At 40.5% G+C, this 16903-nt stretch overlaps 1 protein-coding gene across 4 annotated transcripts in view; it reads left to right on the top strand.

The window, feature by feature from the left end:
• The window catches only part of dock8 (dedicator of cytokinesis 8), a 164688-nt gene that overhangs the window by 73507 nt on the left and 74278 nt on the right, over positions 1 to 16903 (top strand). For all 4 annotated transcript variants that reach the window (XM_061900626.1, XM_061900617.1, XM_061900634.1 and 1 more), the window contains 8 exons: positions 1741 to 1919; positions 2139 to 2231; positions 2905 to 3000; positions 5674 to 5823; positions 6012 to 6125; positions 6295 to 6450; positions 12289 to 12428; positions 12502 to 12665. In XM_061900626.1, the coding sequence (XP_061756610.1) occupies positions 1741 to 1919; positions 2139 to 2231; positions 2905 to 3000; positions 5674 to 5823; positions 6012 to 6125; positions 6295 to 6450; positions 12289 to 12428; positions 12502 to 12665 (1092 nt within the window). The remainder of the gene's footprint in view (positions 1 to 1740; positions 1920 to 2138; positions 2232 to 2904; positions 3001 to 5673; positions 5824 to 6011; positions 6126 to 6294; positions 6451 to 12288; positions 12429 to 12501; positions 12666 to 16903) is intronic.

Raw genomic sequence — 16903 nt, 5'->3', positions numbered from 1 at the left:
GACATTTAGCTCTCTTCATCTATTGCTAAATTCCTAACTCACCGGTGTCAAACTTAAGGCGTCAGATTTGGCCCACCACACCATTTTATGTGGCTCATGAAAGCCTGGATATAATGCGCATCAATGAAGCACTTTCTTACTAAATGTATTTGTTCTTTCAGTTTTGACAGAAACATTGCACATACCACATGCAATCGCATGTCTTTTAACTTTAATATTATCTAATCCTGGAACAAATATTATATTAGCATATATTCCCCCAAATTGTTTTTGTTAAATAAGAATATTTACAGGTCTTTAAGTAAGAATACTTATAGGTATTTTTGTCAACCTGACTAAAGATTTCAAAGCAAGGTAATCATTAATTTGTACATAAAAATATATAATCAAATGCATTTGCAATTGTGTAGTAATACCATTAGGCGATTAGTTGTGTAAATCTATTTATTCTTCTTCTTCTACAGATTTTGGCGTGTTCCACATTTTTCACTCGATTCAAACCATTCTAACTTCAAACTGTTCAGTCTATTTGTGAATTGCCGGCTTTCCCTTGACAAAATTCCCATATTTCCCAGTATTCCAGGTTTTTCGGGACATTTTTCACATTCAAAAAGAATTGGCCATTTTTTAATGTTAGTATTTCAACATTTCTCGACCGATTTGAAAAATGGCTACACCAACCATTTCAACTCATACAAACCATTCAAGTTTTTTTACAATTTTCAAAAAAATTCCCGCTTTTCTCGAAATTCCCATTTTTTTCTGAAATTCCCATTGAAATGAATGGGACATTCTTCAAAGTTCTACAACTTCCACATTTGATTCAAACTGTTCCAACTTCAAAATATTCAGCCTGTTCAGGAATTGCGTGCTGTACTTCAACAATTAAAAAAAAAAATCACAGATTTCCCATTATTCCTTTTTTTTGTATTTTTTTTCATTTTCCTCATTCAAAATGAATTGGCCATTTTTCAAACTACGACAATTCCCACATTCTTTAACACATTCAAACCATTCCACTTTTAACACATTCCACCATTCTGGAAGTTCAAACTACCCTTTTTCCAAGTTCCCAAAAAAATCCAGATTTTTCCGAAATTCCCCAATACCATTTACAACTTTCCTGCCTAATTTGAAAAATCCTAACACCTACCATTTCAGTTCATTCAATTCATGCTTCTAATCATTTTCAAAACTCACGCTTTTCCCCAAATTCCCAGGAAGTTCCCATTGAAATAAATGGGACGTTTTTCCAAGTTGCACAATCCCCACATTTTTCAACCTATTCAAACCATTCCAACATTAACACATTCAACTCATCCCGGACATTCAAACTATAACTCTCCCAAGTTCCAAACCAAATGCCGGTTTTCCTGGAAATTCAAACTCTTCAACATTCAAACCATTTCAGCGTTTAAACGATTTCAACATGTAAACAATTTCTACATTCATCCTACATGCCATTAGCATTTCAGTTCAGCGTCATCTCTTCAACAACCAAACCATTCCAACATTCAAACTATTCTTACATTCATACTACATTCTGTCAGCATTTCAGTTCAACTTCAGCATTGGAGCATTCACACGCAATTCCTTTTCTAGCCTCTTCTAGTTTATACATCAATATTCATATATTACCTGTTACTAGTGACATTCTGCGAGCAGCCATAACTGTGATCTGGCCTTCAATAAAAAACACTTTGACACCCTTGACCTAACTGATACTGTGCCTGGTGTCAGGTACCAGTGGCGTGACGCCCGCTACTGAGAGCCGTTACAGCACCATGGGCCGAGCCTCGGCGACCACGGTGGGCAACGTGCTTCTGCAGTCCAGGATCCGGAGCAGCAGCAACCCTGACATCCCTGCGCCTCACCCGTCTGCTGAGGACGCTGAGGTCAAGCACATCCTGGCTGCCAAGGTGCTAAAACAACTTTTTATACGCGCTTTATACCCATAGAAGCCCATGTCCTTCTACCTTTGACTTGTAAACATCCCAGCAGGCCGCCACAGAAACACAGAGTCACTTGATTTCCACTCCTACCTAATAACATTAGCTATCATCCCAAGCCAACAAACCTAATGAGAGCATCCATCATGCTTATTGTGATTTAACGTTTGTGTACGTATTTATCTGCAGGGCCACAACATCCCAGGCAGCCGCATGTCAACCGTATTGGACACAAACAGCCATCAGAACTCCACAGGAAGCACGAGACCCTCCAACAGAAAGGTACAAGTATTATGCTTGTTGCTATGGTTACTTAGCCTATACAGAGTAACATGTTTTTAAGGTAATATATTGTGTAATGTAATCGCAACACTTTGATGTGTACACACAAGACACTTCATTCTAAATTGACTCTAATGAAAGAGTTATATCTCTATAACGTATATTGGCCTGAGGTTTTTTTAGGACTCAGCGGAATAGAATCACACAATATGAATAAATTACATTTTTATTCTCGTTAGGGAAGATCATTTATTTTGTCATTTGTCTTTTGATTTTACTTGAAAGTAATTACATGCTTTACATACATTTATTTGTTGTGATAGGTGATATAAAAAGTATCATATTTAATATTTATCAATATTTAATAAATAAAAAAATAACAATAATTGTTGATAACAAAATTATTAATTATACATTGAAAGCAGTACAATATTAGAATAAATTATAACTGGACTAATACGTCTGCCATGCTGCTGAAGGTTTATAATGGAGTTTCACTATAATTTACTTTCTCAACTTAGAAAAAAAAAAACTCTTAAGGGACCAACATAAACCCTAATAACAGATGTCCACATGGTGGCAGTGTGACATCAATGTTCTCTGTTTTCTGTATCTAGTGCAAAAAGTAAAATGTCCTGTCTTGATTGCGTGCATGTGTGTGTGTCCTTTGCAGCAATTTCATGAAGAGCTTGCCCTCCAGATGGTGGTCAGCACTGGGGTCTGCAGGGAAAATGCATACAAATATGCCTGGTTTTTCTTTGAGCTGCTGGTCAGTATTTTTGTTTACACAATGATGATGATGATGTATAGGTGTGTGTCTCTGTGCGTGCGCGTATATACTGTACGTACGGGTGTGTGTGTGTGTGTGTATAAATATGTGTATATACGGTAATACAGTATACATGTACAGTACAGGCCAAAAGTTTGGACACACCTGTGAAGTGAAAACCATTTCAGGTGACTACCTCTTGAAGCTCATTGAGACAATGCCAAGAGTGTGCAAACCAGTAATCAGAGCACATTTTTAAAAAAAATCTAGAATTCAAAACATGTTTTTAGTTATATCACCTTTTTGTTAAGTACATACCTACAGATGTGTTCATTAATAGTTTTGATGCCTTCAATGACAATCTACAATGTAAATAGTCATGAAAATAAATAGCATTGAATAAGGTGTGTCCAAACGTTTGGCACGTACTGTATATATATATATATATATATATATATATACAGTGGGACAAAAAAGTATCTAGTCAGCCACCGATTGTGCAAGTTCTCCCACTTAAATTGATGACAGATGTCTGTAATTTTTATCATAGGTACACCTCAACTGTGAGAGACAGAATGTGAAAAAAAAATCCAGAAATTCACACTGTAGGAATTTTGATGAATTTATTTGTAAATTATGGAGGAAAATAAGTATTTGGTCAACCATTCAAAGCTCTCACTGATGGAAGGAAGTTTTGCCTCAAAATCTCACGATACATGGCTCCATTCATTCTTTCCTTAACACGGATCAATCGTCCTGTCCCCTTAGCAGAAAAACAGCCCCAAAGCATTGTCTTTCCACCCCAATGCTTAACGGTAGGTGTGGTGTTCTTGGGATGCAACTCAGTATTCTTCTTCCTCCAAACACGACGAGTTGAGTGCACTGCCTGTCTGTCGGACCGTCGGCTCCACCTCTCCACAGGTATATTAATAAAACATAGCTGCTTACTGTTATTTTTAGCATACCGGTATTCAATAGCTTGGACCTTAAATCCTACTGAATAGCTCTTAATCCTCTTCCCTTTATGCGATTTCAAATTACCGGTATTGAAATCAGCCTCCTCTATTTTGAAAATGATGACAAGGGAAGTGTCACTCGTGACGTCACGAGATTGACCCAGCGGTAATACTAAGCATGCGCTAATTATTTTGCGAAGCGAGTTTGACCCGGCGGTAATTCAAGGCAGGCGCATACTATATGCCCGGCGGCAATTCAATTCAAGGGAATACGGTATATATATATATATATATATATATATATATATATATATATATATATATATATGTGTGTATATATATATATATATATATATATATATATATATATATATATATGTGTGTATATATATATATATATATATATATATATATATATATATATATATATATATATATATATATATATCATCAGGAGATTCTCCTGATGATTGAGGGAACCCCTCATGAAACAGTTCTGTAGAGATGAAGTAGTCTTGTGATTTTTCCCACACCTACATATCTATGTATATATATATATATATATATATATATATATATATATATATCAATCAATATAGGTGTATATATATACCCATATATATATACCCATATATATATACATAGATATATATTGATATATATGTAAATGTATAAATGTGTTTCTCTCTGTCTCTCTCGCTCTCTCTCTCTCTCTTTCATATACGTGTGTGTGTGTGTTTGTGTGTGTGTGCGCGCGCGTGTTTGTGGTTAATTAAAATAAAATGATTTAAGAAGTTTTAAAAATACAGATATCTATGAATCACAAAATCTTTTGGCGTATTGAAATGCACAGGACAACACATAGAACGTATTGTAGGATACATTGTGGTTATCTACGGTTTAAATAGTATAAATGCTGTAGTTATGGAAAATATTATTTACCTGAACTGCAACAATGATGGTGCATTAGTTGAAAGCAGGCGATAATTATAGAAGGATATTTACGACATTTGAAAACTCTTTCTTTTAACTTTAATACTGTAATAACTTATTTATATGTGTGTGTGTGTGTGTGTGTTTGTATAATCATATATGTGTGTGTGTGTATATATAACAGGATAAAGTGAAACGTACTGCTGGATGACAACACCTCATGATACTTCAAATGCAGCTACTGCCACCAGGAGGTTCCTACAACCACTGTGGCTTATGCCAATATATATTTTTTTCTACCCCAAAGCTAACTTTTGACCCTGATGGGTATTTGCTTTTGTAGACCTTACTTAAAGATACTTAAATATCTCTTGACAGACCTCATCACAAGGAACAGCTGTAGCTTGTTATAAATGTCTGTACTCTTACTGATGTTCCACTCCAGTCCTATAGATGGTGCTAATGCATGAACAGACTGTTTGGCAACTTCCAAATAAATGCAAAACAAAATGATAGATTACATATTAGGAGTTTCAAATGCAGCAAATGCCTTCATGTAGAGTTACCGGTAATTCAAAAAGGAGGTTACCTACAGCCACAGCTGTTAATGGAATGTGAAATCCCCGGTGTTGATTTGCTCTTGTAAACCCTGCGGTTAATTGATTAAAGTCATTAAACAAAGTTTTGTTGTACTTGTGCAATGACAATAAAGACCTAACCTATCCTATCCTATCCTATCCTATCCTATCCTATTAATTGAAACATTCACGTCTTTGTCCAACAGGTGAAAAGCATGGCGCAGCACGTGTCCGAGTTAGACAGGAACATTGTCCCGCGTAGAAGCCGTTTCTCGGACCGATTTAAAGACGACATCACCACCATTGTCTCCGTGGTCACGGCTGAGATCTGCACCATCCTTGTCAAGCAACAGAAGGTGGGCAGAAAAGGCAGGCTGGGGCAATAAACCATCTTCCTGTGTGGCGTGAAGGCCCGTTGTCATCATAAACCAAACAACACGGTGACCTTTGCTTTCGCTGGGTTCAAAAGTTCAGCGTTGCAAAGCGAGACGCCTGGCGAGATCCGCTGGCTAATTGTCGTGTGTTGATGGCTTGTTTTTTTAAGGAGGTGGAGCAAGCAGAGAAAGTCAACATCAGTCTGGCCTTCTTCCTTTACGACCTGCTGTCACTTATGGACCGGGGCTTTGTCTTCCAGCTGGTGAAAAACTACTGCAACCAGGTAGTAGAACAACATTGTTTGAAGCAAAGAGGCTCCCGCTGCTTCTTGCCACCTCTTCGGCAATGTCAATCAAAACTGAGCATTACGATGTTTGCAAAGGCAACATTTTTCACTAAAACTCTCGCATTGGTAGCCAAAGTTCTAGCCAAACATCCTCTTTCTTGTCTAGATGTCAGCGAAAAGCGTTTCAATGCCAACACTGATCAGCATGCGACTGGAGTTCCTGCGAATCCTGTGCAGTCATGAGCACTACCTCAACCTCAGCCTCTTCTTCAGCAGCCCCGCCTCTGCTCCAGCCTCTCCGTGCCCATCCATTTCCTCGCAGGTACGTCCTCGACCGCTGTTTGATGCCACTCTGGTATTATCATCATCCATCCAGTACGGATTTACTTTAATGGAACGTGCTTTAATAGCTTGTGCCTTGGCTTGGTTAAGAAATATGGCCTTAAACAAGGAAGTGGAAATGTTTACGAAGCAACAATCTATTGAACATTTAAGGGAATGTTTGCAATACTCACACAGATGCCTAGAGGGCGCCAACTTTTCAATGTATTTTACACAGTATATCCCACCCTCTTACAGCTTCTCATACGTAATGACATAACTATGTACGTACATGACACATGTATGTATGTATGTATACATATATATATACCGTATTTTTCTGAGTATACGTCGCTCAAAAGTACAAGTCGCACCTGCCGAAAATGTATAATAATGAAGGAAAAAAACATATATAAGTCGAACTGGAGTATAAGTCGCATTTTTTGGGGAAATTTATTTGATAAAACCGATCACCAAGATTAGACATTTGAAAGGCAAGTTAAAATAAATAAAGAATAGTGAACAACAGGCTGAGAAAGTGTACGTTATATGACACATAAATAACCAACTGAGAAGGTGCCTGGTATGTTAACGTAGCATATTATGGTAAGAGTCATTCAAATAACTATAACATATAGAACATGCTATACCTTTAACAAACAATCTGTCACTCCTAATCGCTAAATACGAAGAAATATTATACGTCTAGTCTCTTACATGAATGAGCTAAATAATAAACAGAAATAAAATAAAATAAATAAATACAGATACTTATATGTTTACATACACATTATTAATATTATTATTATCAATGTATTATCTATTTTTTTGCTGATTTAATTGATGTATGTTTAGATACTACCTTGTTTTTGTTATCTCTGTTTTTTTTTCTTTTTTTGGGGGGGGTGGGTGGTATCATGGGTATATATAAACAAAAATACTTTTGACATTTAGGGCAGAAAACGGCTATGTGATGTATGTGAATATGATTTAGTGGATGGAAATGTCTGATGCTGGATGTCACTAAAAATAAAATGAAAAAAAAAAAAGAATGAGCTAAATAATATTATTTGATATTTTACGGTAACGTATTAACAATTTCACACATAAGTCGCTCCTGAGTATAAGTCGCACACCTGGCCAAACTATGAAAAAAACTGCGACTTATATTCCGAAAAATACGGTATGTATGTATATAAATATATATATACACACACTCACACACACACATATATATATATATATATATATATATATATATATATATATATATATATATATATATGTATATATATATATATATATATGTATATATATGTATATATATATATATATATATATATATATATATATGTATATATATATATATATATATATATATATATATATATATATATATATATATATATATATATATACATTAGGGCTGGGCAACGATTAAACATTTTAATCAAAGTTAATCGCACTATTTCTCCGATTAATCGCGATTAACTGCATTGTATACGCAAAGCCCAATAATGAATTCAAAAGTAGTGTGTAATGCACCTTTATTGGAATATTCTCCCACATGAACAAAAGCGCCAAAACATTTGTTGTGCAAACACAATTTAAATCAGTCCTTGTTAAACAGTAGCAGTTAAATAGCATATTTTATGAAAATCAACTCAAAAAATGTAAATACAAACATTTAAGCTTATTGCCACTGCCAAGGTATTTAAGATATCCTGTTTGTTATGGAAAATAAATATAATCTACATACAAATCTCTGAACCACAATCATAACATCTGAACTGGCAATTTCTGAGGTAACAGCAGAAACATTTTTTTTTATCAGGGTCTTATGTTTAAAAAACCTATATTATAGGTAGTGGGCTGTTTTAGGGAATTTTTGATCAAATTATCCGTAGTAGCAATATTAATAATGTTGTGTTTATTCTGCGTAGTGCACTTAAAATAATTATGACCATATCTAGGAATTGATATGATGGGAATTTTCCGATTGTTTGCTTGGTGCTTTGATAAACTGAACGCATATACATGGTACTATTTGTGATGTTATGAGCCAGGGAAAAAAATAACTACCCTACCCAGCATGCAACAGGAGTGACGAGCATGCGCGGTAGCCCGGTATAGGTTGTGTCACCATGACAGCATCTTGTATGTTGTGATATGCACGCTCTGAAAGTAAACGTTAAGAAGTCAGCCAACACACCTCGTCTGCATTATTGATAAATAGACAACACATATACTCCGCTGCTTCACAGGCCGCTGGATGTAGCCGGGAAAGTATTCCTATGCTAGCTAGCCGGTCTAGCAAGCACGCGTCATTCAGTCCAAAACGGCCCGATCTATCCACATCCAGAATTGTCTGGCGGTCGTAAGTGATCCCGGAGTGACCACGCTGTAAGCCAGCCATGAAATTTGCAGAATTGTCTGGTATTTTTGCCAAATGTTCCATCTTTACCAAGAGCCCTTCGAAGCCGAAGCACGTCCGGGCGTCGCCATCTTGCTAAGAAAAAGCGTTAACAAAATAAAAGCATGTAAACAACATACGCAAATGTGCGATAAAATAATTGTCGGCGTTAATAGATTGATGAGTTAACGCGTAATTAACGCATTAATTTGCCTACCCCTAATATATATTTATATATATATATATATATATATATATATATATATATATATATATATATATATATATATGTGTATATATATATACAGTGGAGCAAAAAAGTATTTAGTCAGCCATCATTTGTGCAAGTTCTCCCACTTAAAATGATGACAGAGGTCTGTAATTTTCATCATAGGTACACTTCAACTGTGAGAGACAGAATGTGAAAAAAAATCCAGGAATTCACATTGTAGGAATTTTAAAGAATTTATTTGTAAATTATGGTGGAACATAAGTATTTGGTCAACTAATCAAAGCTCTCACTGAAGGAAGGAGGGTTTGGCTCAAAATCTCACGATACATGGCCCCATTCATTCTTCTTCCTCCAAACACGACGAGTTGAGTTTTTACCAAAATGGATACATGGATGATACAGCAGAGGATTGGGAGAATGTCATGTGGTCAGATGAAACCAAAATATAACTTTTTGGTATAAACTCAACTCTTCGTGTTTGGAGGAAGAAGAATACTGAGTTGCATCCCAAAAACACCATACCTACTATGAAGCATGGAGGTGGAAACATCATGCTTTGGGGCTGTTTTTCTGCTAAGGGGACAGGACGATTGATCCGTGTTAAGGAAAGAATAAATGGGGCCATGTATCGTGAGATTTTGAGCCAAAACCTCCTTCCATCAATGAGAGCTTTGAATGGTTGACCAAATACTTATTTTCCTCCATAATTTACAAACACATTCTTTAAAATTCCTACAATGTGAATTCCTTGATTTTTTTTTTCACATTCTGTCTTTCACAGTTGAAGTGTACCTATGATGAAAATTACAGACCTCTGTCATCATTTTAAGTGGAAGAACTTGCACAATCGGTGGCTGACTAGATACTTTTTTACCCCACTGTATATATATATATATATATATATATATATATATATATATATATATGTGTATATATACATATATATATGTGTATATATATATATACATGTATATATACACACATATGTATATATATATATATATATATATATATATATATATATATATACTGTAAAGCCGTCCATCCATTTTCTACCACTTATTCCCTTTGGGGTCGCGGGGGGCGCTGGTGCCTATATATATATATATATATATATATATATATATATATATATATATATATATATATATATATATATATATATATATACATGTATACAGGTATACACATATACATATAAATAAATATATATATATATGTGTATTTATGTGTACATATATGTCGGGACCCAGGATGGACCGCTCGCCTGTGTATCGGTTGGGGACATCTCTACGCTGCTGATCCGCCTCCGCTTGGGATGGTTTCCTGTGGACGGGACTCCCGCTGCTGTCTTGGATCCGCTTTGAACTGAACTATCACGGCTGTGTTGGAGCCACTATGGATTGAACTTTCACAGTATCATGTTAAAACCGCTCGACATCCATTGCTTTCGGTCCCCTAGAGGGGGGGGTTTGCTCACATTTGAGGTCCTCTCCAAGGTTTCTCATAGTGAGCATTGTCACTGGCGTCCCGCTGGGAGTGAATTCTCCCTGCCCACTGGGTGTGAATTTCCCTTGCCCTTATGTGGGTTCTTCCGAGGATGTTGTAGTCGTAGTGGTTTGTACAGTCCTTTGAGACATTTGTGATTTAGGGTTTAATAAATAAACATTGATTGATTGATTGATTGATATGTATGTATATATATATACACACACATATATGTATATGTATATATATATGTATATATTTACATGTTCATATGTATGCATATGTTTATATATATATATATATATATATATATATATATATATATACATGTTCATATGTATGCATATGTTTATATATATATATATATATATATATATATATATATATATATATATATATATATATATATAAAAGCAGCTCGAAGTCTTCTATGGGATTGCAAGAACCAAGACTCCGATTTCCCTCGGCCCAACGCGGGTCACCGGGGCCCCCCACTGGAGCGATGCCCGGACTTGGGGCACGATGGCGAGTGCCTGGTGGCCGGGACTGTCCCCATGGACACAGCCGGCAACGTGGGTCCCCCCTCCAATGGGCTCACCACTCACGGGAGGGGCCATAGAGGTCGGGTGCGTTGTGAGCTGGGCAGCAGCCGAAGGCAGGACACTTGGCGGTCCAATCCTCGGCTACATAAGCTAGCTCTTGGGACATGGAATGTCACCTCGCTGTGGGGGAAGGAGCCTGAGCTAGTGCGCAAGGTGGAGAAGTTCCAGCTAGATATAGTCGGACTCACTTCGACGCACAGCAAGGGCTCTGGAACCAGTTCTCTCGAGAGGGGCTGGACTCTCTTCCACACTGCTGTTGCACGCAGTGAGAGGCAAAATAATTTTCCTCCGCCGGGTGGTGGGGCTCCCCCTTAGAGATAGGGTGAGAAGCTCTGCCATCCGGAGGCAGCTCGAAGTAAAGCCGCTGCTCCTCCACATCGAGAGAAGCCAGAAGAGGTGGTTTGGGCATCTGGTCAGGATGCCACCCGAATGCTTCCTTAGGGAGGTGTTTAGGACACGTCGGACCGGTAGGAGGCCACGGGGAAGACCAAGGACACGTTGCGAAGACTATGTCTCCCGGCTGGCCTGGGAACGCCTGGGGATCCCCTGGGAAGAGCTGGACGAAGTAGTTGGGTAGAGGAATGTCTGGGCTTCCAAGCTTAGGCTGTTGCCCCCGCAACCCGACCTCGGATAAGCGGAAGAAGATGGTTGCATGGATGGACTATTAATTACCAAACATTTAGGTCAAGTTGAAGTTGAAGTCCCAACGGTTGTCACACACACACTGAACGTGGTGAAATGTGTCCTCTGCATTTGAACCATCTCCATGTTCACCTCCAGGGAGGTGAGGGGAGCGGTAAGCAGCAGCGTGCGCGGCGCTCGGGAATCATTTGGTAATTTAACCCCCAATTCCAACCCTTGATGCTGAGGGAAGAAATCGGTCTCATTTTTATAGTATTTGGTATGACTCGGCCGGGATTTGAACTCACGACCTTCCAGTCTCAGGGTGGACACTCTAACCACAAGGCCACTGAGCTGTTTTTTTATTGTTTTTATCACATTGTATGTATTTTTACGTTTTCCTATATTGTATTTATAGTATATATTGTGATTTACTATTTATGTCTAATTTCCTACCCTGTATCCTCGTCTTTCTCCATCCAGAGCTCAGGTTCATGTAGTTATCAAGAACAGCAAAGGATCTTGGGCCTCTTTGAACTTTCTCAGGACTTCAAGCACCAGCATTACCTCGCTGGCCTGCTACTGACCGAGCTCAGCGCCGCTCTCGACATGGAGTCCGAAGGGTATGGAAGAACATTTTGTTTTTATTTTTGTCGTAAATTCACGTAAAGTTTACTGTTTCTTTTGTGTCATCAGGGGAAAGGTCCAGAGGAAGGCCATCAACGCCATCTTCAGCCTGCTGTGTTCTCATGATCTTGACCAACGCTGCATCAAGCCTGAGGTTAGAGCAAAGGTAGCCACCCTCTATCTCCCGCTGGTTGGGATCATCATTGACTCTACCAACTACCTGGATTTCACCGGTATGTACTGTTACTGTAATGTGTTTTGGTGTAAGACACTGCTATATATGTGTATGATTGCTGTACAGTGAAACACACATTTTTTGATTTATTTTAAATCCAAAAAACACATCAAAATGCATTTTCTTCATTAAAGTCTTTATTTATTTATTTTTTAAAATAAAAATATTTGCATTGGAAAATGACAATATACAAACCTGTGGAGCATCACTGTCCAAAACATTAAGTACACCTGCATCTAATGCAGTACAGGGAAGGTAATAAATATAACAAGTTTAGATAAATGGCAATAATAATGCAATAAAATATAAATCTGTTGAATTATTATATTACAATACATATTATTGTTGATATTATTATGTGTTGGTAATTAGGGCTGTCAAGTGATACATTTTTAAAATCAGATGAATTACACTTTTGAATTCTAATTAATCATGATGAACTACACGTTATGAATTGCTTGCATATTTTAAATTAACCTAAAAAAGAGCCCGATATCATAGACACAAATCCACTTTAATTGTCAGAATTTAATTTAGGAAACATTTTTAATCCATCCAACCATTTTCTTCCGCTTATCCGAGGTCGGGTCTCGGGGGCCCCAGCCTAAGTAGGGAAGCCTAGACTTTCCTCTCCCCAGCCACATTGTCCAGCTCTTTCCGGGGTATCCCGAGGCGTTCGTTGGCCAGCCAGGAGACATAGTCTTCCCAATGTGTCCTGGGTCGTCCCCGTGGCCTCCTAATGGTCGGACGTGCCCTAAACACCTCCCTAGGGAAGCGTTCGGGTGGCATCCTGACCAGATACCCGTAGCCACTCATCTGGCTCCTCTCCATGTGACTTTACTTTGAGCTCCCCCTGGATGGCAGAGCTTCTCACCCTATCTCTAAGGGAGAGCCCTGCCACCCGACGGAGGAAACTCATTTCGGCCGATAGTACCCGTGATCTTGTCCTTTCGGTCATAACCCAAAGGTCATGACCATAGGTGAGGATGGGAATGTAGATCGACCGGTAAATTTAGAGCTTTGCTTTATGGCTTAGCTCCTTCTTCACCACAAAGGATCAATACAGCGTCCGCATTACTGAAGAAATGGCACCGATCTGCTTGTCGATTTCACGAACCACTCTTCCCTCACTCGTGAACAAGACTCCTAGGTACTTGAACTCCTCCACTTCGGGCAGGGTCACCTCCCCAACCCAGAGATGGCACTCCACCCTTTTCCGGGACAGAGCCATGGACTCGGTCTTGGAGGTGCTGATTCTCATCCCAGTTGCTTCACACTGGGCTGCGAACCGATCCAGTGAGAGTTGAAGATCCTGGCCAGATGAAGCCATCAGGACCACATCATCTGCAAAAAGCAGAGACCTAATCCTGCAGCCACCAAACCAAATACCCTCAATGCCCTGACTGCGCCGAGAAATTCTGTCCATAAAAGTTATGAACAGAATCGGTGACAAAGGGCAGCCTTGGCGGACTCCAACCCTCACTGGAAATGTGTTCGACTTACTGCCAGCAATGCGGACCAAACTCTGACACTGATCGTACAGGGAGCGGCCCGCCACAATCAGACAGTCCGATACCCCACACTCTCTGAGCACTCCCCACAGGACTTTCCGAAGGACATGGTCGAATGCCTTCTCCAAGTCCACAAAGCACATGTAGACTGGTTGGGCAAACTCCCATGCACCGTCAAGGACCCTGCTGAGAGTATAGAGCTGGTCCACAGTTCCACGACCAGGACGAAAACCACACTGTTCCTCCTGAATCTGAGGTTTGACTATCCGGCGTAGCCTCCTCTCCAGTGCACCTGAATAGACCTTAACGGGAAGGGTAAGGAGTGTGATCCCACGATAGTTGGAAAACACCCTCTGGTCCCCCTTCTTAAAGAGAGGAACTACCACGCCGGTCTGCCAATCCAGAGGTACCGCCCCCGATGTCCATGCGATGCTGTAGTCTTGTCAACCAAGATAGCCCCACAGCATCCAGAGCCTTAAGGAACTCCGGCCGGAACTCATCCACCCCTGGGGCCTTGCCACTGAGGAGCTTTTTAACTACCTCAGCAACCTCAGCCCCAGAAATAAGAGAGCCCACCACAGATTCCCCAGGGACTGCTTCCTCATAGAAAGACGTGTTGTTGGGATTCAGTAGGTCTTCGAAGTATTCCCTCCACCAATCCACAACATCCGCAGTCGAAGTCAGCAGAACACCATCCTCACCATACACGGTGTTGACAGTGCACTGCTTCCCCTTCCTGAGGCGGCGGATGGTGGTCCAGAATCGCTTCGAAGCCGTCCGGAGGTCGTTTTTCATGGCTTCCCCGAACTCCTCCCATGTCCGAGTTTTTGCCTCTGTGACCGCTGAAGCCGCACAGCGCTTGGCCTGTTGGTATCTGTTCGCTGACTCCGGAGTCCTACGAGCCAAAAGAACCCGATAGGACTCCTTCTTCAGCTTGACGGCATCCCTCACCGCTGGTGTCCACCAACGGGTTCTAGAATTACTGTCGACAGGCACAAACTTCCTTGCGGCCACAGCTCCAATCAGCCGCCTCAACAATAGAGGTGCGAACATGGTCCAGCACCTCCCTCGTGACATGTTCAAAGTTCTTCCGGAGGTGAGAATTGAAACACTCTCTGACAGGAGACTCTGCCAGACGTTCCCAGCAGACCCTCACAATGCGTTTGGGCCTGTCAGGTCTGTCCGGCATCCTCCCCAACCATTGCAGCCACCTCACCATCAGGTGGTAGTCGGTAGAAAGCTACGCCCCTCTCTTCACCCGAGTGTCCAAAAGATGAGACTGCAAATCCGATGACACAACTACAAAGTTGATTAAGGAACTGCGGCCTAGGGTGTCCTGGTGCCAAGTGCACATATGAACACCCTTATGTTTAAACATGTTGTTTGTTATGGACGAACACAAACGTCCAATAACAAAACAACCCTCGGGTTAAGATCCGGGCGGCCACTCTCCCCCATAACGCCTCTCCAGGTTTCAATGTCGTTGCCAACATGAGTGTTGAAGTCTCCCAGTAGGACAAAGGAATTTCCCGGGGGTGCACTTTCCAGTACTCCCTCGAGTTTATCCAAAAAGGGTGGGTACTCTGAACTGCTGTTTGGTGCGTAAGCACAAACAACAGTCAGGACCCGCCCCCCCCACCCACCCAAAGGCTTAGGGAAGCTACCCTTTGTCTACTGGGTGGAACTCCAACGTGCAAGCTTTGAGCCGGGGGGAAACAAGAAATGCTACCCCAGCCCGTCTCCTTTCACTGCGTGCAACACCAGTGTGGAAGTGAGTCCATCCCCTCTCGAGAGAAGTGGTTCCAGAGCCCTTGCTGTGCGTCGCAGTGAGTCCGACTATATTCAGCCAAAACTTCTCCATCTCGCGCACTAGCTCAGGCTCCTTCTCCCCCCAGAGAGGTGACATTCCACGTCCCAAGAGAGAGCTTATATAGCCGAGGATCGGACCGCCAAGTGTCCTGCCTTTGGCTTCCGCCCAGCTCACAACGCATCCGACCTCTATGACCACTCCCATGAGTGGTGAGCCCATCGGAGGGGTAACCCACGTTGCCTCTTCGGGCTGTGCCCAACCAGGCCCCACGGGGTCAGGCCCGGCCACCAAGCGCTCGCCATCATGCCCCAACTCCGGGCCTGGCGCCAGAGGGGGGCCCCAGTGACCCGTGTCCGGGCGAGGGAAATCAGAGTCTCAATTTTTGTATTTCCATAGAAGTCTTTGAGACTTTTTTTATGTTTTCTAAAAGGGGAACATTATCACAATTTCAAAAGGGTTAAAAACAATAAAAATCAGTTCCCAGTGGCTTGTTGTATTTTTTGAAGTTTTTTTCAAAATTTTACCGCTCTTGGAATATCGCTAAATAAAGCTTTAAAGTGCCTTATTTTAGCTCTCTGCAAAAACACTGGCCATTTCCCCGTGACGTCACACAGTGCTGCCAATGTAAACAAACAATGGGAATACCACAGCAAGATATAGTGTCATTAGCTCGGATTCAAATTCGGATTTCAGCGACTTAAGCGATTCAACAGATTACGCATGTATTTAAACAGATGGTTGGAGTATGAAAATATTGAAGACGAAACTGAAGCTATTGAGCGAATAGCTATTGACGCTATTCATAGCCATAGCATGGCCGAATAGCTGCGTTAGCATCGCCGGTAAAATGTGCGGACCAAACAATCAGGACTTTCGCATCTTTTGACACTGAAGCAACTTAAATCCGTCGATTGG

Source organism: Nerophis ophidion, linkage group LG01 (assembly GCF_033978795.1).
Source record: "Nerophis ophidion isolate RoL-2023_Sa linkage group LG01, RoL_Noph_v1.0, whole genome shotgun sequence".
Lineage (NCBI taxonomy): Eukaryota > Metazoa > Chordata > Actinopteri > Syngnathiformes > Syngnathidae > Nerophis > Nerophis ophidion.
Note: the sequence above shows the minus strand (reverse complement) of the source record. Positions and strands in the feature narration are given on the sequence as shown.